This window comes from Takifugu rubripes, chromosome 3 (genome assembly GCF_901000725.2).
Source record: "Takifugu rubripes chromosome 3, fTakRub1.2, whole genome shotgun sequence".
In the NCBI taxonomy this organism is placed as follows: Eukaryota; Metazoa; Chordata; class Actinopteri; order Tetraodontiformes; family Tetraodontidae; genus Takifugu; species Takifugu rubripes.
Window position 1 is genome coordinate 11476986 of NC_042287.1, and position 21703 is coordinate 11498688.

The 21703-nt window shown below is 43.4% G+C and overlaps 1 protein-coding gene and 2 pseudogenes across 2 annotated transcripts; 2 read left to right on the forward strand and 1 right to left on the reverse strand.

Annotated features, from left to right (window-relative positions):
• Window positions 1–866: 866 nt before the first annotated feature.
• Window positions 867–5553, forward strand: LOC101072382 (kelch repeat and BTB domain-containing protein 12-like). Of its 2 annotated transcripts, XM_029834311.1 has the most exons (10): window positions 867–955; window positions 1937–2119; window positions 2199–2380; window positions 2533–2665; window positions 3012–3245; window positions 3310–3665; window positions 3749–4022; window positions 4273–4420; window positions 4495–4692; window positions 4828–5553. In XM_029834311.1, the coding sequence occupies exons 1-10, from the start codon at window positions 953–955 to the stop codon at window positions 4974–4976; spliced, it is 1860 nt and encodes a 619-aa protein (XP_029690171.1). In that variant the 5' UTR covers window positions 867–952; the 3' UTR covers window positions 4977–5553. The 2 variants fall into 2 exon arrangements, with proteins under 2 accessions (XP_029690171.1, XP_029690172.1); XM_029834312.1 differs by lacking the exon at window positions 867–955 and having other exon boundaries at window positions 2031–2119; window positions 2222–2380; window positions 4828–5552.
• A 308-nt stretch (window positions 5554–5861) lies between these two features.
• Window positions 5862–15788, forward strand: LOC115249101 (NUAK family SNF1-like kinase 1; annotated as a pseudogene).
• A 5894-nt stretch (window positions 15789–21682) lies between these two features.
• The window catches only part of LOC115249102 (cyclin-dependent kinase 17-like), a 16239-nt pseudogene continuing 16218 nt past the window's right edge, over window positions 21683–21703 (reverse strand).

Sequence of the window (21703 nt, forward strand, 5' to 3'; positions counted from 1 at the left end):
GCAGGTTCAGCAACAGGAGGTCAGGCAGGTAAGAAGTGCTGGAGAGTCTTGCATGGAAATGCTGAAGAACAATCTGGCAAAGAGTGAGAGTGCAGGGGAGGCTTATAAACAGGGCTGATTGGGAATAACCTGCAGCTGTGCTGGCAGGTGAGTGGAGTTGAGCTGATGGGGTGGGAGTGGCTGGCAGGTAGAGTGGAGCAGAGGCAGGAGATCGGAAAATTACTGAGGCAGAGGGACAGGAGGGAACTGGGGGAATGGAGCTGTGACACTTCTTGAATAATAAAGAAAATGAACTCACAAGCCAGCTCACTGTATGTTTGTGGACCCATTTTTGGACCCAGTATGCAGATTTCCCTGAATGAACCTAATCTAAAAATCGGTTCTTAATGTCATATGTCCACATGTTTGTTTTTTGAAGTTTATGAAAGTTAATGTTGCAAACAGCACAAATATTTCAAAAGAACCATCTACGGTAATTACTGAACAATGTATTGATTGAAAGCTCACTGGAGATTTTTAAATCCTTTAAAAACTGAGGGAAAGTAAAATCTGCTCAAGCGAGAATGCTTTTAACTAATTACTAAATCTCCCAGTGTGATTAACACACACTGTAAATGCTGCAACTGTGATTATTTGAACCGCATTCGTCCCTGTTGTTTTATAAGATAATGGATAACGTGGCCTGGAAAAATAAGTACATTCACAAATATCAAACTAACTCAGGCTCTTGCGCTGTGCAGTCTTTGTTCTTTTCACCTCCAGTAACCCGAACACACTCATGGCCTCGCTAGCATGTTCCGGTCTATTTTTAAACTCTCCTGCCAGCGAGCGTGCAACTGCCCTCTCGTATACACAGCTCAGATCTCAAGTTAGAGGATTCAAAACACGACAGCCTGGCCTGTTAGTGTGTATTCTAGCTTCTGTGTTGACCCTGGAGAACCTGGCCTCTGCAATGGTACGAAGGCTGTTCTTGTGTGTTCTCTGTCAGACATGTGGCTGTTAATGTCTTGCTAACTGTTGAGAAAGTTAAACGCTTCATGCCTTTAAAGATGTAAAAGAATTCTGCAGAGGGAAGAACAAAGGGCCAAACCGGAGTGGTTTGTGCTGAGCACCTGTTTGGTGGTAGATAACAGGCTCTGCAAGAGAGCTGAGGAGATACATGCATATGCTGAGAACTGCTTGTATAACTATGGAATGTTCCGGAATGCTGAGAGAGAACGTTGTAATAATCAACGCAAGGCCATCTGCTCATTCCTGGGAAAGGGAGGCTCCCAGCTTAGAATAGAGTAAAGAGCTGCAAATTGAATACACTGCAAATGAATACAGTGTTTGTAACCAGATGCTTCCTTGTGTAATTGTAATCAGAAAAATTCACCTGAAACTAACGCACTTTACTGCACTCGCACCTGGAGCTGATTGTGTACGCCTTTGCAGAGCAAGTTCGGCGCCCAGACTGTATTTATTGCTTTGGTGGATATGTATTGGTGAGCCAAATGCTGATCAAAATAATGATCGGCACAAGATAGACGTCTATAAATCAATATCTGCAATAAAACAAGGTCCACATGAGCAGCACCTTTGAGCTGTGCGTCCTCAGCCGCTCAGTTGTGTTTTATAATTGAATGATATGGGGGTGGGGAGGCAGCCAGTAGTTGGGTCACTGCTGTATTACCATATGAATCCACATTTTTTTTTCTCTCTCTGTCTTCTCATTTTATTTTATGGATCAGCAAATATTTCTTCTGGGTTGATAATTAATTCATAAACCAGATTATTTGTGTGATATCAGGAGGAAGTAGTGATGAATAATTCTATATTGATAACAGTGTTCCAGAAAATTTTCTCCAACAACAGATTTTTTTTTATCATTACTTTCTATTTATCTTTTCATGTTATCGAATCATTTTGCTCATGTTTTCTTTATCTCTGCAACAAGAGCGTTGGATCCATGGATGCAGCAGAGCTGGACTCGGCTCAGGCAGAGCACGGTTCACACCTGCTCATGCACTTGCAGAGGATGAGGGCGACGCAAGAGCTCACCGACGTGGTCCTCCTGACAGAGGGTGTTGCTTTTCACTGCCACAAGGTGGTGCTGTCCGCATTCAGCGCTTACTTTCAGGTAAAGAGTAGCAATCATCGTTTCTTCAAGTCACATGGGAGTCAATGACGTCACCTCGGTTTGTTACACGTGCGTTCAGGCCATGTTTACATGTGGTCTAAGGGAAACCCAAGGAGCTGAGGTCCTGCTCAGGGATGTGCCTGCAAAATGTTTGCAACTGCTGCTGGACTACATGTATCAAGGAAACCTCCCGCTCGACAATGACAACATTCAGGCAGTGGCTGCTGCTGCCTTCCTGCTCGATGTGGATGGAGCTTTTAGGTGATAAAAGCTCCTTGAATTGTGTGGGTTTTGGTTTTGTTTTGTTTTTAAACCAAAACTCTATCAGAAGAATTTTATATATATATATATCAGTTGTGATAAATTGAACAGCAGCAGCACTGTTAACCTATGTTTGGCTTCATTGAGACCAGGATCTGTCAGAACCACATGGAGGCAAATATGGACCCCTCCAACTGTGTTGGTCTGTACCACTGGGCCAGAAATATGGGGGCCACAGGTCTAGCAGACTGTGCCTTGAGATATATGTGCCAACACTTTGCAGAGGTAAGCAATTAGTATGAAGAGCTTCTGCTTAGGGCCACACATGGCTATTTCTGATTACAAGATAAAGTTTTTGAAATGGCGAATAATGTGTTGCTGTATAATTATTTATGTAAAAACAAACTGTCCTGAATGAAGAGAAAAGAATTAATGGAATGATGTTTCTTCCCATGTTATCTGTTCAGTTTCTTAATGTTACCACTAGGTGACAGTATAGTTTATTGAAAATAATTCGCCCATAGCGGCAATAGAAGGTCAATTTATACAATGAGCTGAGGAGACATTTGCTCTTCAGCATTCTTTTAAACCCTTTTCCTTCAACCTCCCTTCTACATATTTCAATCTTCAGGTCTGTGAGGAAGAGGAGGTGCTCGAGCTGGATGCCCAGAGTCTTGGGAGTCTGCTGTGCTCAGATGACCTCAACATCTCTCAGGAGCAGGTTCTTCTGGAGTTGGTGCTGAGGTGGGCGCAGAGGCGAAGAGGGGACCTACAGAGTGAAACCGAGGCTGCCGAGTTGCTCAGGCATGTCAGGCTGGAGCTCGTAGAGCCTGCGTTCCTTCGTAAAGCCCGCAGGAGAAACCCGGTGAGAGTCTTATTTTCCCTCCTTTCATTTATCAAATGACCAGTATAATAAAAGATTATGTCAGATCTTGCTGCAGGATGCTGAGTGCTCTGGGATGATCGGCCCCGCCCTTCAGCCCGCGGGCCTCTGCGAAACAGCAGCCCCGACTCGTCCAGCTCTCCGTTACGGCATGGAGACCACAGACCTGCTGCTCTGCTTGGGTGGGGTGAATAAGGAGGGAGTTCCTTCCAAACGTGGAGGACTTGCTGATCTCAGTTTTTGCTTTGCTCCCCATGGTAGAAAGACTTACTACATCCCCTCCCCACTCAAGGCCTGCAGAGGCTCGGGGCAGGTCACAGCCGGGGCAGTATCACGAGATAATATGTTGGTCGCCATAGAAGCAGAAGACCAGTACAGAGTGAAGAGTTTGGATATCTACAGGTGTTAATGTGTGAACCACCATAAGAAGAATATATCTATGAACAACAAGACTCCTTGTATGAGATATTTGTTCCCTGTTCCAGGTACGATCATGTGGAGTTGAAGAGCTGGGTGGAGGTGTGCTCAGCAGCACACAGGGACATGTATGCTTTAGGTCTTCTGGGCGACGCCGTCTATATCATTGGTGGTCAGATGAAAGTGAACCATCACTACGTAATCACAGACAGTGTGGTGAGGTGGTCACTGAAGAGAGGAGGCAGCTGGCTCAGCTTTGCCCCTCTGCCTCTTCCTCTAGCCTGCCACTGTGTCGTCAGTTTAAAGGAGCATCTGTATGTGCTGGGGGGATGGACACCACAGGTAACTGAATAAAAACACCATTTTAGTACACGTAAAGTATTATTAGCAAGTCTTGCACTGACAGTGCGAAAAAATGTGAAACAAATATGCTTGTTTTGAACTACAGAAACTCAGTTGTCAGCAGCCCTAGTCTGCCCTCTAGTGGAGAATGTTATTACTTACAAAATAATTAATAATTCAACGTTAGGTGAAAAAAGGAGCAATGGGAGTCTGTTTCAGGTTCATTCTTCTTTTCTGTTCTTTTTTACAGCAACTACCAGAAGAAGAGCCTGACAAGTTGAGCAACCGAGTCTTCCGATTTGACACTGGAAAGGACAGGTGGACAGAGTGTACCAGTATGAGATACTCCCGATACCGGTGTGGAACAGCTGTCCTCAACGGAGAAATCTACATACTTGGTCAGACAAGGACAGTCTGTAGGGAGGTCATTCCTGTATTCTGTCTGTAAAGAACTTGTGTGTGCATTTACCAGGTGGTATAGGATGTGATGGACAGGACCGTGGACAATCCCGTTCCTGTCTGAGCTCCTTGGAGATCTACAACCCAGACACAGACACCTGGAGGGAAGGACCATTGCTCCCCACCTCTTTACTCACTCTCCGCACCAATGCCTCCAACACTGGAGTCGTGGGGAACAAGCTCTACCTATGCGGATACTTCAAAGGGGCTAGTCAGTTCATAAATTCATCTTTTACATTTTTGACACGACTCCATTTCAAATCTGAACCAGGGTTAGTTAAATGACGTGGCTGCTTCTCTGTAAGTGACATTTCCCTCCCCCATGTGTTTTTTCCATGGACTTTAGGCCGCCATGAGATCATCACCAAGGAGATTCTGGAGTTGGATCCTGCAGAAAATATGTGGACGGTGGTGGAAAGGCGAGCAGCCATGCACGACAGCTATGACATCTGTCTGGTGGCTAACCTCAATCCTCGAGCCCTCTTCACCGCCTAAATTATCTCCTGACTCTGAGCAACAGTGCCAGGAATCAGATTCTGTACGACTTTATGAATTAGCCTCAGAGTTTGCAAGTACAAATGTCCACAAAGCTTTCACACACAAGGATTGTTTCTGTGAATGTGACCTTTAGAGTACAACTTTCTACACTTTTTAAAAACTTTTACGTCCTCCTCACTTAGAACAAGGCTGTAATCTTGGTTTAAAAGGCAGTTTTGGCCCAGAAACATGGTGGTAACTGCAGACTGTGGTAGCACAAACTTCCACCGCCTTTAATTTATGGTATCTGTTTGCCATGGACACCATAAACATCGGGAAATTTAAAGGAATTATTCCTCGCTGAAATATACTTATCTGTCTTGCCAGCTGAGTGGGAAATGATGTGAAATAATACAACGGTTGTATCTATGACATATTTGCATCATACGAATGTATGTGTGTTTTCTTGCAGGTGGATGGATGAGTGTATAGTTTTTTACACTCCTGTTTAAGAAATGACATAAAGAAAACTATGCATCAAAGAAGCAGACAGTCTAGTTCCTCTCATCAACTATATCTTTTAAAACTGTCACTTTTTATCTAGATAGAACCAACCAGTCCCCTCTATATTTAATTCTGAGCAGATAATGAAAGAATGTTTCCTTTTTAAAAAAAAAAAAAACAGAATTATGAGCCTCAAATTCTGCCATATTGGTGTAACAATTTCCCAGCTATAGATTATCTGCACAGTCACTCTTATTTTCATCTTCAGTTTATAATGTTATCTATCTGTTGTCTTCAAATATCATGGGTGTATAGAAGTTTGCAGGAGCAGATCCATCATGTTGACTTCAAAGTACTCTCCCTCCCACTACTTCCAGGATTTAATGAGGTCAAGGCTTTTTTATTGTCTTTGTTGACGTGTAGAGTTCAGCAAACATGTCTGATTAAAGTGGTGGATTCGTGGCGACCGCCCTGGATGCCATTCCATACATGCCTTCGGTTTCCACTGAGATTCAAACATGAAAACACAAAATGATCCCAAATGGATGTGACGCGCTGGGACCTTGTGGAGGGAGGTGGCCCCGCCCACCGCTCCCAACCATGTGGCTCTCAGTGGTCAGAGGATAACAGAAAAGAGAGGATGGACGGGCTGAGTGGGTCACGGCTTGAGGAGGGCTCTCTATGGGCGATTTATCGGCCACTCTGACTGTTGTTGACACATTTTGCTCTGCGTTCGAAAACATCTGGGGATCCAGACAGGTGCGCGCTGCCTTCGGAGGATGGGAAGACGCGAAGCGGACAGCAGCGGCGCGATGACCACCAGCCACCGCTCCGAGCTCTGCTGTCTGCAGGACGCGGCATCCAGCGGGCACCACCACGGCGAGGAGTCCCCGAGGCTGGCGACCCGCAGTCCTTGCAAGGGGGACAAGCAGCAGAGGACGGCGATCACCGAGGGGGCACCTGGCGCGGCAGTGAGGAAACACCAGCATAAACACAACCTGAAACACCGCTACGAGGTGATGGAGACTCTGGGCAAAGGCACCTACGGCAAAGTGAAGAAAGCGGTGGAGAGAGCAAGCCTGAAGACAGTGAGTGTTATAGTGTGTGTGTGTGTGTGTGTGTGTGTGTGTGTGTGTGTGTGTGTGTGTGTGTGTGTGTGTGTGTGTGTGCGCGCGCGCGCGCGCGTGTGCTGATGCTATACTGAGCAGATTTTTTTCTGTGTTGCCAAGCTGAGGTGCCTGTAGTTTGACTCATTCAGCAATTAAAGCAGGGGATAAAATCTCAACAATAGGTCTCTCAAAGAAGAGCTTGGACTTTCTTTTGCCTCACAATTGAAGGCGCTGGGTCACCGGAGGACATCCTAGTTCAGCTTCATGTCCCAGATGATCCAGGCTGTGGTGCCAGATTACTTTGAGGACTCATGGGGCTATTATGTCTGCATTTTAATCCCCAAATCTGATCTGAGCACAAAGAGACAGATACCCCACTTTTTCAGAAAACAAACACTCTGTAGTCAGGATAATGAACTTGTGAGACTGGCATAATTCCGAGACCTAGTGACATGCCAGGGAGAGGCAATGAAAGGAAGGCTGAGAGAGGGGTACAGAGAAAAAAAATAATGGGCAGTCGGTGTGAAATAGGGTTTGGAAGGACAAGGGGGAAATGCTGAATTCTTTGAGTTACCAGCCAGCACATACCAAGGATTCTTTAAAACAAAAAAGACATTATTTTTGGAAACAAGGCCAGGGGGGCTCTTGAGTGCAGTGGGCAGAGGAGGAGGCAGTTTCTGAGAGCACAAATCATTTGAGGTCACATAAAGAAGTGACCCAAGGTCGCCCACGCAACGTGCCTGAGGTTCGGGAAGCGAACATGACTCAGGTGTATGGTGATGCAGACGGGGGTGATCAAGAATGAGTCCCACAGGGCTAAAAGTCAGAGGGCCTTAAATCTGTGTGACTGCCCTCTGGGGGTAGGCTGCAGTAATGGAACACTATGCATATCCCCACTGACTCCGACCAGACAGAAAATTCTAACTGCTCTTAATTCCAACGTAGCAACATCATTATTGGCAGTTGAGCTTCTCTCTTGATGGGCAGAGACTTCCCCTCTGGACGTTTTACTTCCTTGTCTTACTGCTCAGCTTCTTTTTAAGCCACCAATAGTCCAGAGGCAGGAAACAGACAGGTCCCCCGTCCATTCCAGGAATACATACCACAGAACTAGGAGTAGGCTTAGGAAATATGAGTGCACTGGCACAAGCTTAGAACTGACTGTGCTAACCTCTGCACCACTGACTCTTCTAAGTAACACCAAAACCACTTCCTGTGATGTCAAAACTGTTGCTTTAACTCATGAGTTGTTCATGAATCATAAAAAAGTGAATAATCTCCACGTCATCTTGAGTTTTTATATATATATCTGTTCGCTAGTTTTGGAAGTTCCTGGATATTTTGGTAAGTGAGCGCGTGCGTGGTTTCTGAATAATACCATCCTTTGCTTATTTGGCTGGAAGCCTGAGTAGTGTGGAGTTTTCCTGATGCTCAGACTCTTGGGACGCGCACTTGAGCAGATCATTGTGAGAATAACTGTCCAGGAAGTCGTAGAATGGCCATTCCAAGGCTCATCATGCCTTTATGCAGCCACAATATTTCAATAATTCTCAAAGTAATGATACCCTGCTTTGAAAATGACTTCACACATATGTGATTACAGCTTCATGACTCACCTGTTATATTGTTTTCCTATATGTGTAATGTTACAGCTTGAGCTTGTTGCACAGTACCTGTCATGCAACGCATTATTTAAATGAACAATGACTTATTGTTAGAAGTAGCCCTTAAAGGCCATATTAGGACAAAATGAAGCTCCAGTGTATGTAGCATATCTCCATGCAAAAAAGTGACATCATACAGGCACATGCAAACTCATGCACACACACACACACACACACACACACTTCCTCATTGCATTTAATGTTCATGGTGACTTGAATGAAAGATATCTCTAATCGGGCGTTAATTCCATTCCTGAGAGTCATGTCCACATCCATTCCTGCTTCCCGTCTCCTTCCTCTCTCTTTGTTAATCTTGCAAATTTCATTTTTTGCACAACGATTTCCCAGCCCACAGGTCAGCCAATAAACAGCACGCATTCTTCCAAATTTGGTAACAGTCCATTTTACCTGACAGCCTTATCCCTGACTCAGTACCCCATTTGTCTGAATGAAGAGTCACTCACAGTTGACTCCATTCTGGAATCATTGATATTAAAGGGACTAAAACAGTGAGTTATGCATTCATTTGATGTGTCATGTCTGTGTCCTGGGGTTGCATAACTATTGTGGTTAATGGAGCGTGTGAATGGTGTCTTCTAGCATCTCATAGTGTTTTTCCAGCAGCTGAGAATGCTGGAGCTGTGACCCCGGGGGTAGGCCTGCACCTCCCAGGAGACATTAGAGCAACTATGCAGGGGGGATATACTCAGCAGCACATTTGGAACCTGAACATCACAAAGAAGCCTCATCGGCACTATTTCATATTTTCCTTTCTATCGTGTTGTCTTTTTTTGGTATATTCTGTTCTAAATATGGCACAAATGTCTGCACATTGGCCTTTCTTTTTTTGCTTGTGTGACAGTTACCCTGCTCCAAAAGGATTAAAGTAGGGTGTCTGTTTAAGGGTGGCGGTTTGGTTTTGGTACGGGGTTACATTGGGGTACAGGGAGTGAGTGAGATTAGTGAAGTAGAGTGTGAACAGTGCAGCTGTCAACCTTATGCCTCTGAGCATGCTCAGATCACAAGAGATCTGCTCTCACTGTCCAGCTTTTAAAACCCACATAATCACTTCCATCACCCAGAGATTCAATTTGCGGACCCCTGTGCTGTACACATCTCTGTCTACTTGCTTATTTGTTCAAGCGGTGACATGAACAACGTGTTGCTCACTGTCTTGAGCGCTTAAAGGTCTCATGAGGGGAATAAATAAGAACTTGCGTAACGACTGCTTTGTCATCAAATTAAAGAGGAATCTGGGTTTGCTGGCACCAAAACCTGTGGAAATGGGCAACAACAACCTGACAAGGGACAAAGCCTGTCGCCTGTCCTCCGCTGACCCTTATTTTTAGGAAGTTCTGTTTGAGAACCATAGATTTACTCTCAGTCATGAGAGTCTGTTTTAAGCACGTGTTCCTGTACAGACTCACCATAATGCATCTCCTCTGTCAGGTGGCTATCAAGTCTATCCGTAAGGAGCGCATCGTCGAAGACCTGGACAGAATTCACATCCAGCGTGAGATTGAGATCACGGCCTCCCTGAGGCACACCAACATCATTCGCTTCCATGAGGGTAGGTCACACATTCACAGAGAGAATGTCCTGTCGCCATTACAAAGAATCAGCCACAAAATTAAAACCGAGAGTCAAATATGTCTACGGAATTGTTCCAGGCTCCTGTCATTGACGTGGCATTTTTTACTTCAAATATCAAAACTCACGTGGTAATTTCACGACGGCTCATCACCAGTGTCTTACGCTCTGCCCTAATAGGGCTGCGACCCCTGTGCCTCATCACCATTGATGTGCAAGGACATACCGGGGAAACACTTCAAATTGCCACTATAAAATATTACATTTTATTATTTGATGCTGCCTGGCTTTTACAGAAAACATGTATAAATATTTACTTGTACACTATGTAAATATTGTGCAGCTGAAAATAGTCCAAACAAGTGCACAGCTTCCTCCTGTTTGAATAAGGTTTGCTCCAGGCTGCCGTGTTTTAGCATGCCGTCGAAAATAAATCGTTTGTTTTTTTTGCCTTAAGTGGATGATTTCAGAAATATATCTCATATTAATGATCATGTGATGCTTGTTTGCATGCTGCAGTTGGTGTAAATGTGTTGTTCTGATACGCAGTGTTTGAGAGCCGGGACAAGATCGTGATTGTGATGGAGTACGCCAGCAGAGGAGAGCTGTATGATTATGTCCTGGAGAGACGGAGACTGTCCGAAACAGAAGCCAGAGGCCTCTTCAGACAGATCACATCTGCTGTCCACTACTGCCACAAGGTACACACACACACACATGCGCAAATGTGTTGACATATTCTCATGTTGTGTTCTTGCTCTAAGTCTTGATGCTCGAACCACATATGAATGTCTTGGCATTGTCCTCCTTCCACCACCACATTTTACAGATAAAGTTGCTGGAATTCAACCTATTTCTTAAATCCTCGTTTGAATCAAAGGTTCTGTTCTCAACTCGTCTGTACAAAGAAGACTTTCTAACAGCCTTCTGGCTTATTCATGTGGTTTTTAATCGTGTGGAGATGGCTTTCTCCCTGCAGTCCCACCATGCACGCCATGACTGGTCTTCTCTGGAAGACTTGTGGACATTTAAAGGAAGGTCTTGAGTTGCTAAGAGGTCTCCCTGGAGTCCCCTGTGAACCCAGCAAATATTCCATTCCTCCAGCATGGAATGATTGTTGTTAGTTGACCCGCTGCCTTGTTGGTTGCGCACCCACTGCTACACTGCTCCCTCTCTTTGTAACACTGAACCATTTCAACAAACACACTGACCAAGTAAAGTATTTTGGTCTTGTTTACCAGATTATTTTAGGATTTGTGTGTGATATTCTGGTCGTGTTTCATGGTGTTTGATAGAAAGTTGTAAATTAATTGCCACCTTTGTGAGCCAGCAAACTGCATGAAGGCACGTGCCTAAATCCATGTTTGTATTCAACTGTGCGCAAGCAACTAAAGTACCACTAAATCTACTAAATCCTAATCCTAATACATCAGAAAAACTTGACTTGAGTTTTCCCAATCTCTCTGGGTTAAGAGCAAATTATCCCTTGACTGTTTTTCACAGTCACACACTGACACAGGTCACTACCGTCTTGCCCTAATGAGCTTCCTACACATTAGCATAAACCCTGGCAAAGAAATACATTGTTCCTTTGTCTCACTGTTTATTTGTGTGTGCGTAAAATCAACAGTGGAGCCACAAAACAAGAATTATTGAGATACTTATTATAAATCCCTTTAATCCAGAAGTGCAATTTGGTAGCTGTGCCTCTCAGTCATCTGAGCTGCATATGACAGACATGTTTTTGTTTTCATATAAGTCTTATTTTGGCAGCTGGGCTTTTCCATAAATCCCTTATATTAAACGGGACAGAGAACTGGATTCTGTACAACTCGTGCCCTGGAATACTGTCCCAAAATAGATATGAATGTTCCAGCATGAATGAATTATTGAATGTGCCTTTGAGGTATGCAAGGCACATGGAGGGATTATTGGAACTTCAAAAGGTGAATGGACATAAATTCTAAGCCTTTGTTCTTTTTGTTATCTTCCTTATCTGGCTGTAGTTTCTCCAGCTTAAGAGCAGAGGCTTGAATTCTGTATATACTGTGTATTAACACCGTCTAAGGTCACGGGCCGTTACTTATCTGAGCACTATGAAGATGAAGTAATTAAGGAGACAAAGCCGGCCATTATGTTGTATTCATTAAGGGAACCTGACAGCAATGTGGAAGGCCATTGTATGTATTCGGTCCATTAGTTCCATCCCATTCATCACTCACCTAGCTGGGTGGCCACCTTCTTCTGTGTCTCATCTCTTTTTATGATTTGCTCCTTATTTGCCCCTCCTCCAGTCTGCTGAGGCTCTTTCCACCAAGATCCACATGTTAATGCTCTGGTTTGCTCCCAGGTGTGTAACGCCACACGAATTCTTCGCATTTTCTGAGACGAATTAGCCCAAACAAACCATTCGCCAAAGCTTGTTGGTGATGAAACTCTGAGAGCATTTCCGGTGTGTTTGACATGTGGCCCTGCTTTACGAGGCCTTAGCAGAATGTTGCTGCTTATAAAAGTAAAACTGAAAGGCAGACGCTTTGTGCACGGCAGCCTGGGATTATAATCTGTATCTCTCACCCTTCAGTCCAATGTTTGCATTCAGAATCCATCTGAGTGACCCTACTGCTCTTGTGTGTTACAGATCGGTGTTGTACACCGGGACCTCAAGTTGGAGAACATCCTTTTAGATGAAGATATGAACGTGAAGGTAACACTGTTGTAACTTATCTTTTCAAATATATTTAAGTCCCTGTTTCAATTTTAGGGTTTGCCCAATGGGAGAAGGTCGTAATGTACTGTGCACTGCCTTGTCACTCAGTGTTGAGGAACCTTTAGATTTTACTAATTGCATGGAAATATTTTTCCATTTTCCCATTTTAGCATGTTTCTGTGTCTTTAAGCCATCGCCGCTGGTCTTTTATAGGAAACTGGCAGCCATTTCTTTCCTTAACATGGAGCTTCCTGCCTTATATGGGAACTGTGCACGGCCAGAGGGGAATGTTGGGAATCCGGTGGTGATCGAGCCAATCGGAAAGGTTTTGTTCAAGTGCGCTTTGTCTGTCTGTCAAAAGAAAACACACCTCTCAGCTGTCCATTCATTACAAACCTCTGGTTCACCATAGTTTGTGCACAGCATCCGCTGCAGGAAATGACCAAACCTCTGTGTAATGCCTGTCCGTGTTGTCTGCACAATAGCTGCTTAATGGGATGGGTGGGAAAGAGTCGTGTCAGGAAAATATTCGGGTCTTGGTGTTTTAGGAGTGGGTGACTTCTTTCTCCCCTGACAAAACCGTCAAATGCAGCACAGGATGCAGCGTGGCAAGTGTTCGGCCCAGCTTGTGTGGAGCAGGGCAATGTCCGCTCATGCAATTCCAGGCACGTGTACCAGGATGAGCTTGTTCTCTTTGGAAGGAAGAGTCTGTCTTATATAAGCATTTGACACCAGGGAAAGTGTCTGCGAGAGCCTCACATGGTTGGTGGTGAAAGACAAGTTACACGACTTCACACATAAAACAGAGCAGCACGCCGGGAAAAAAGCTGTGGAAACTGTAGCACGTGCTCACTTCATATTGCTTGCATTCCCACTCTGTAGAATATCTGTGCTTATGTTCGAATAACAGTGTCACTTCCAGTGTGTGAGGTCTCCGTTCCTCTGAAACGCCGTTCCAGGGAACTGAAGCTGTCATGTTGACTATTTCTAACACCACAGGGGCTGATAGCGGGATGGTGCTCGCGTCAGTATCTCTAAGATAGAGAGGAGCCTCAGTATGTTTGTATATCTCTCTCTTGCAGTGTTGAGTGAGTGATTGTTCCGTTACGTGAGTGTGAGCAGCCTGATGTTTTCTCTTCCCTTGGCTCACACACGCGCATGTTGGCATCATCTCCCCATACCTATTTTTGGTTGGCCCCGTTAAAGTTAGCAGCTTGTTTTGCCACATGGGTAAAGATCCTGCAGCACATGCTCACTTAAAAGGAATTTGCCCCACACAAGGATCTCTGTTTATGTGAATGAGCACCAAGTGCTAGTCCATTATGTCATAAAGTTTAAAGTGTCAGCTGTTAAGTTCTCAATGACGGAGACTCACCGTCATGCAAAGTGTTTTGTTTACGTGTTACAAAACACGTGCACAGATGCTCATTTATGCCCACAGCTGTGGAGTATTTCAAGCAGCATATGTGTTTCGTGTTGGTTTTTAATAGTTTTTAAGGAATAATTTGTACTTGATTTATTTATCCGGTTCCTTATGAATGAGTTTAGGTCCATCTGTTAAGAAATGCATGGCATTTATTGCTTTTTTTTCCCCCTTCTGTTGTCTGCAGCTGGCTGACTTTGGTCTTTCCAATCACTTCAAAAGGGACTCTCTGCTACAGACCTACTGTGGAAGTCCACTTTATGCTGCTCCAGAGATCGTGAAAGGGCTGCCTTATCAAGGGCCTGAGGTGGGACAATACGTGCCTGCTTACACAAAGTGCATCTACAATGCCAGCCCTGCCATGCTGCACCAGTGATGCAGTGTCCCATTTTAGCATGTGTGTGTTTCTGTATGCTAGGTGGACTGCTGGGCCCTGGGAGTTTTGCTCTATGCCCTGGTGTACTGCAGTATGCCGTTTGACGGGGCCAGCCACACCACACGCTCACAGAGCAGATCACTAAAGGCTGTTACCGCAGGCCCAACCCCCCCTCAGGTAAAGGGGCTGTGGTGTCAATGTCTCATCAACAACCATTTCCCATTTTCTGACTGTTTTTTTTTACCTCTACCAGTAGAGTTAAATAAAGAATGATTGGTTGTTAAGCCGTTGCTGTTTCCTCCAGATGCGTGTGCGCTGATCGACTGGTTGTTGACCGTGCGAGTGGACGAGAGGGCTACAATAGAGGACGTTGCCAACCACTGGTGGGTGAACTGGGGCTTGAGGAAAGCGTGTGTGACTGCCCTTCACTTCCACACCCGGAATGCCCCTCTCCGCTGCTGGCTCGCTACATCGACTGGCAGAATCGGATCACGGCCACCAACGATATGACCGTTGACTCTTTCGTGCCCTCTGACACTTCTTGTTCCCCTGCACTTTCCACTAACCCCTGCTACTTCACCTTGCCTCTTAAAAGCGAGCAGGGGGAGGAGGCGGGGGAGGAGGACAGATGCACAGAGGAACTTTGAGCCTCAGGAAGTCACGCAAGGAAAACGCAATCCCACAGACAGCTCTCGGAGCATGTGGCAGTGCCTTTGCATCTCCACCCTCTTCCGCTGGCGATTTCTGTCATTCCACGAGTGATAGAAAGAAGCCTAAAGGCATTCTAAAACCACAGAGGAGTTTTCGACTCAGTTTCCAAAACCCTCCGAAAGAAACACTCCATCCCAGCCTTGTCCACATGCCCACGTGTATTCTGACGTCCTGTCCACCAGCCTGCCATCTCCCTCCACATTCAGTCAACCTTCATCTAAAATGCCCAAAAAGGGCATTCTAAAAAACCTGAATGAAAGGGAGTCAGGTTATGGCTCCTCCACAGAAAGAAGGAACTCTGGAGCAGGAATTAGGGAAAGTGATCCGGCTGATATGTGCTCCCTCAAACAACACTCTTATCTACCGGCATCATAAGACAGCCCCACCTTGCGCACAGAGGGCAGTTAGAAGACGGAAGGGTATTCTGAAACGTAACGGCAAGTTTCCCGCAGTCTGGACCTTCCAACGAGAGCCACTCGTCTCCCTCTTCATCGGCCCCCATATTCCCAGAGGACCTGCAGCAGCTCCTCCAGGGCACAGGGGCCAAAGAGGGTCAGCGCAGCCGGCCTTCCAGCGTGGTTAGCGAGGACAGCCTCTTCTCATGTGACTCTTTCGACCTGCTGGACCTGAGCACTCAGACCCGTCGCAGGATGTTCATGCACAGGAGGCAGCACAGTACGTGCAGCTCTGAGGAGGACCTGGAGCCACTCAGGTCTGGGGAGGAAGATCGGGTTGGCAAGGGATGACGGAAGGACGCGCCAAAGACTGATGGACACACGACAGTGTGGTGAAGGGTTAAACCCCAATTCACTGCCTCACATCTTTAGAAAATACTGCAAAACAATTGTGTGGACTCTACAAGTCACCTTGTAGTTACTAATTGTTTTCAAACCTCACCTGCACAATGTTTTTGGATTATGCAATAATCTGGTTCACTTTGATCAGTTTTCTGCTCAATATCAATAGTGGCAAACAACCAGTGTGACATAATAAAATGTATCTCCTTAATCTGCTTTTGTAACCATCTTGCAGACAAACAAATGGGAAATGACTCGTGTATTTGATTAGCTGAACTAAACTTTATGTTTTACTACAATTTTTGTGACCATCAATTGTGACTCCCACACAGACGCCTCACACATCCTCCAAGAGGAGGAGGATGTTTTTTGACATGCAGATGTCTGATATAAATCATGCATAATGGTTGATGTAATACACTGTCCACGCATGCTAAGTTGTGGTTGACATGTCATTGATAATATTATTATTACGCAGTAATACTATACTGTGCATGGTTTGCTTCTTTGCACCAAACGACAGTAGAGGACAGATTGTTTGTCAAATGCTACTGAGGACATCTGAATAAGTGTGTATTAGCACTGCCATGGGCGCTGTCGGTCTTGGCGCTGTCGAGAAAATATTATGTTAACTTTGCTAAGTGTTGCTTTTTATATTGAATAAATTATGTTTAACTGAAAAGTTTCCATGTCTTCCTGTTTTGAGAATAAATAAAGAGTTGGAGGTCAAATAAGCTCATGGTGCCCGTTGAACAAAAAACGAGATTAAAAAGTCATTTTAAGATTTGACATTTAAATGCACCCTTTCATGTATATATTATTTAAGTGTTTCTTAAGGAGACTTGGACTGATTTAGCCAGGGGCCTGCTAAAATAGAGAATACATAGCACACTGTTTACAAAAGCCCAAAGCTATCCCATTGAATTTACTCTGAGAGATATACGCCGACGTAAACAGAGCTCTATTTATCCCACGGGCTGTTTTTTACTATTATTTTGGGTCATGCACTTGAGGTAAAATTACTTTTAAAAGGAGAAAGCACTTGGGCAGAAGAGGTCAAGGCAAGCTTTTAGTGAAAATACTTTTCATTTCTGTTCAGTGTCTGCAGCAATTTGGATCCAGGCTGAGGATAAATGTGGTTTCAAAACTACAAAAGTCGCCTCTTCAGCTCAAGTTTACATTCTATTTGATCTTTGTGTAGAAGGGAAAGATGAATAGGTGCAAAGTGTTGGATTGAAAATGCAAGTAAAGCATTATGATGTATGCGTCTCTTCCCTTTGTTTCCTTTACTGGCTTTCATTAAATACTTGTGCAAACACGGACTTGTGTTTTGAAGACCACTCTTGTTCCTAATGGAGTGAATCCATCATTGTTGTCAGGTCAAAAACATTTATTTACTTTTCACCCGATAACTCCAGCATCTAACTTCCATCACAGCTGAGGCAAAAGCTGAAAGCTGGCGTGTTTGTATGTCTTCAAACACTGAACTTTTTTTTCGTTTTCTCAAGATTGAGATAGAAAACGAGGCCGAGCAGCAGATGTTCTGTGGTTTGATACGAAACACTTGTTTACGTCTCTGTGCTGTCGCAATGCACACTCGAATGGCTGCGAACTCCTCATTTGACTGGCAGATAAATCCAGAACAGAAGGTCCGATTATGGAAGTTTAAACACTCATCAGTCACAGTGACGTTTGTAGCCTGAATATCTGTCATTCACTTATCAAACTGAGCACCGATGGAGATTAACTGAAATACTGTATCTGTCGAAATGTATTTTCCTCTGTTTTTATATATTTTTATTTGGGTTGAGGTTATTTTACCTTTATTATGAAGTGTCTTTTCCAAACACCCAGAGCCTGAACTGAAGCAACAGTGGCAACAGTCAAGCACTTACCAGAGGCTTTCACAGTGTTTTAAGATCAGCCACTCGCATCTGAGTACACATAAATTAGACTGTTGCCCCAGCAACAACATCAACAGCGCCGCTTTTATCTTTCATTGTTATTCAAGGAATCTAGATAATATATCTCATCCCTCACTAGTGGAAAAAGGTGCTGCTTCGTAAATAATTTTGACAGAGAATTTAAAAAAAACAAAAAAAACTGTTAATCCTTGATTTTAATCCACCTTTTGTGTGACACCACAAAGAGTTACAATGGTTTCTTTGAAGATGGGAACAGTCTTGAGGTGCTAGATCCCAGAGACACTCGAGGAGCTGAAAGAAAATCTTGTTTTACTCCTTGTCCAAGCTGGATCACACGAGTACTCGAGGCATTAAAATCATATGTCTTCTGTCAGTCACTGGCAGGATGGACCCAGTGACAGAGTAATCAATGTACAACGTGTTAAAAGTATTCCAAACATTTGGAACGTGCACTAATATGGACCAGGCGGATGGGGTTCATGGCTAAGTCTCAGAGGCCAAGAGGCTTTTCTTTTTGTTCCCTCACGTGTGAATCAAAGTGCCATTGAGTGAATAAAAGCTGCCAGATTTTATTGGGTTTTAGCCTGATTACTGGAACCCACCCGCCCAAGTATTACATCGCCTGTCCTCGGATACCCACATGTTGGGGTTATTTTCCCCTGAATTTGGTCTTTGAAAGAAGTTGAGACTCTGGAAGTGGTCAGTTTAATTCATCTGCTCTGCCTAAACATTATTGAGAGAAGAAAGGTTGAGTTACATTAAAGTTGCCCTCGTTTTGGGTTTAATGACATTAAGAAATGTAATTTAAAATTAGAGAGCAGTAGTGGAATTTACTTTTTTTATTTAAAAAATCTATTCTTCTTTGTTGATCCTCCTACTAGTTTATGACTCCTTGTTTCTGTATTTTTCCTGTCTGTTGCCAATCCTTCCAATATTTGTTTGTGACTCTGTAAACCAGGAATTAACCTCTTCCTGGGGACCTGAGGGTTCTGGATGTTCATATTCAGCAAGTAACTCTGAAATGTGTTGAGGCCCATTCAGCGCTTTATAGCAACGTCACAGGGAACTCATCCTAATAGGATCAACACTGCCATCTAGTGTTTGTATGAGATATGTCGGGCAGTGGTTTTCCAAACTGTAATTTTACGAAAACTGGGAACTGAATTCGTTATTTAATAAAATGTGTGTATGTATGAATGCATACAGCACATTTTATTTCATAAGAATAATTTAAAATCTGATTATTTTTTCAAGTCATTTTGATATTAATATATTAACCTTTCTCTTCTCTTTGAGTAAAACCTAAAATATGTAATAAATTAGTTGTACTTAAATAAAGTGAAATAAATTATGCATTATCGCATTTATAACAGCAATCAACCTCTTGCATACAGCATAAAGTTTTATTTTAACCATGGTTGGGATCAGTGATCTTCGTTTTCATTATTACAGGGTGGCACGGAAACCACCGACTAGATACTTGACAAAAGTATGTGTGCCGGTCCAAGCCTGTAGAGAGGTGTGTGTGTGTTTGGATGAGTACTTTACTTGTAGCTCATTCCAAACTTCACTTCTGAAAAATTCACCAGCTCACCACAGCGTACACATACAGCACAAACACAGTCAACCATCCAGGGAATTCTTGGCTTAAGAAAATTCAACTGGTCTTCCTTTAGGTTTTTGAAGATGTTTCACCTCTTAGCCAAACGGCTTCTTCAATTCCAAATTAACTGGTGGGAGCCCCAGAGTTACGCATGCTGTTCTGGTTTACTGAGTGCTGCTGTTAGTGGTCATTGTGGTAATTTGCATTATTGTCATTGTGATTTCAGTCAAAATCACGTACTTTGTTTATGCCTGGAAGTTTTGTCCTCAAGGTGGACCAGTCTCTGTCTGTGTTAACAGGTTTATCTCTCTCTAGTTTTTTTTTTTGTTGTTGTTCTTTGTGGATTTTAGAAAGGCCCAACCAGGATAACCACACATTTCAAAGATTCCCTGATGTACTTTCCTTCTCCTTCCACTCAACCATCGAAGGTACCATCTGTGTCCGGGGGTTCAGGAGTTGTATAACATATAGCTTGTGTTGTAGAGTGTCACGGGGGTCAAAAGATACTGCTCCTTGCTCTTTTTGAACACTTCAATGTTCAGGCTTCTGTCAGCTTTATTGTTTACCAAAACTTTGTCCATGACATCTTCTGAGTTCCGAGTGAATTTGACGTTATGATTGGTGTGGTCAGTAAAGACTTCTGCTTATTTTAACCCAAGTGCCCTCCACATACCTAAAGCAGTGGCTGAGGGTCGTTCAAGAGAAAGAGGTCAGTGCCTTGGATTCCACTTTTTCCATATACATACAGGCAAGTGTTCTGAACTGGATGAGGTGTCTCGGACAACATGCTCAAAAACAGAGCTCAACTATCCGCAGACCACATCTGCACATGTTCCGCCGGTCTCATCTCCACCTACTCCCAATTCTGAGACAGCTTCTACAGACAGAAACTTGGCTGTAGCATGGGCACAATGGTGTCATTATATGGAAGAACCCGATTTTTTTTTCTTTTTCATAAAATGACAAATTCATTTCCAGTTTAGTGAAATCTTTAATATCAAAATCACTTGGAAAAAAAATAATCAGACCTAAATTATTCTTGGAAATATAGAATATGTTGCATGCATGCATCCATGGACACCTTTTTTATTTTCAAAGTGTTATTAAATAACGAATTCACTTGCCGGTTTTAATGAAATTACAGATTTGAAACCACTGCCTGAAGTAGCACATATAACCACGAGGTGCCACTGTAGATCACATTAATAGTTAAATGTGTTTGATGTGGCTTATAAAAAAACTGAATGCTCTTGGGAAATACATTTCAGAGTTACGTGTACAGGATGGAAACATCCAGCTCCCTCAGGCCCACAGGAACAGGTTTAGTCCTGTTTTTTAGAGTCATTAACAATGTGAAGCTGCTTTTTGTTGGCAAAAATGCTCCTCACTTGCGCAACAAACTTCCTGCCTGAGCTCAAATGCCGAGGACTGCTTTCACTCTCACTTCTTTTAAATCAGGTCTTAAAACTTTATTACTAGCCCAGGCCTTTCAATAGATAATGTAGTTTTTGTTATCTTAATAAAGCTTTTGTGATGTATTTCTCTCTTCCTTTTCTGCATTGCTCTGTTATTCCTTTTATTATATAAAAAAACATCTCTGTTTTACAGAGAGTAATTGAAAGTGTTGCATCAAAGTTACAAACTGTAACTCTGATGGGAGAATTGAATTAATTTTAAACTGAAAATGATGATAAACTGAAACAAACAATTGGCAACAGGGTTAAAGATGCAGCAGGTTGAAGAGAGCAGCACAGGAAAGTGTGTTTGGTGTGTGTTTTGGTGTGTTTAAACTGCTTACGTGTGTTTGGCAGCAAGCAGAGCCTAAGTATAAACTGGGAGGGAAGGAATGATAGCAGACAGAAAACAGCCAGAAACAGAGAGACGCAGTCAAATTAGTAAGAATGTTGACCAAAGAAAAACCAAAAACACATTTTAACTGAATTCCAATCCCCCTTTTTCTTTACCTTTTCTGAATGTCTTTTATCAAAACATGAGGCCATCATTAATGTATCTCAACCTTTCTTCAGTCAATAATCTCTTGATCTCTTAATATCTGTTATTGTTCACCACGCAGAATCAGAATCAGAATCAGATTTATTGCCATTGTTCATGTAATACACAGTATTACACAAGCTAGGAATTTGTCTTGGTGTGACGCTGCGACATAAAGAAGAAACACTAGAATAAGATAAATAAAATAAGACATATATACAGTGTATACTGTATAAATAGTAAGAAATAGTGCAGGTCAATGCAAAAGTAATGTATTGTTCGTGAGTCCGACTGGCTGCTGTACATGGTGCTTAAGTGATAAGTCACTTGGTGTTCAGCAGCCT

What these genes read in the sequence shown, in the direction of transcription:
- LOC101072382 (XM_029834311.1), top strand. An exon ending in TGTGCCAACACTTTGCAGAG is followed by an intron (nt 2,666 to 3,011) that starts GTAAGCAATTAG and finishes TTCAATCTTCAG; the next exon opens with GTCTGTGAGGAAGAGGAGGT. An exon ending in CGGAGAAATCTACATACTTG is followed by an intron (nt 4,421 to 4,494) that starts GTCAGACAAGGA and finishes TGCATTTACCAG; the next exon opens with GTGGTATAGGATGTGATGGA.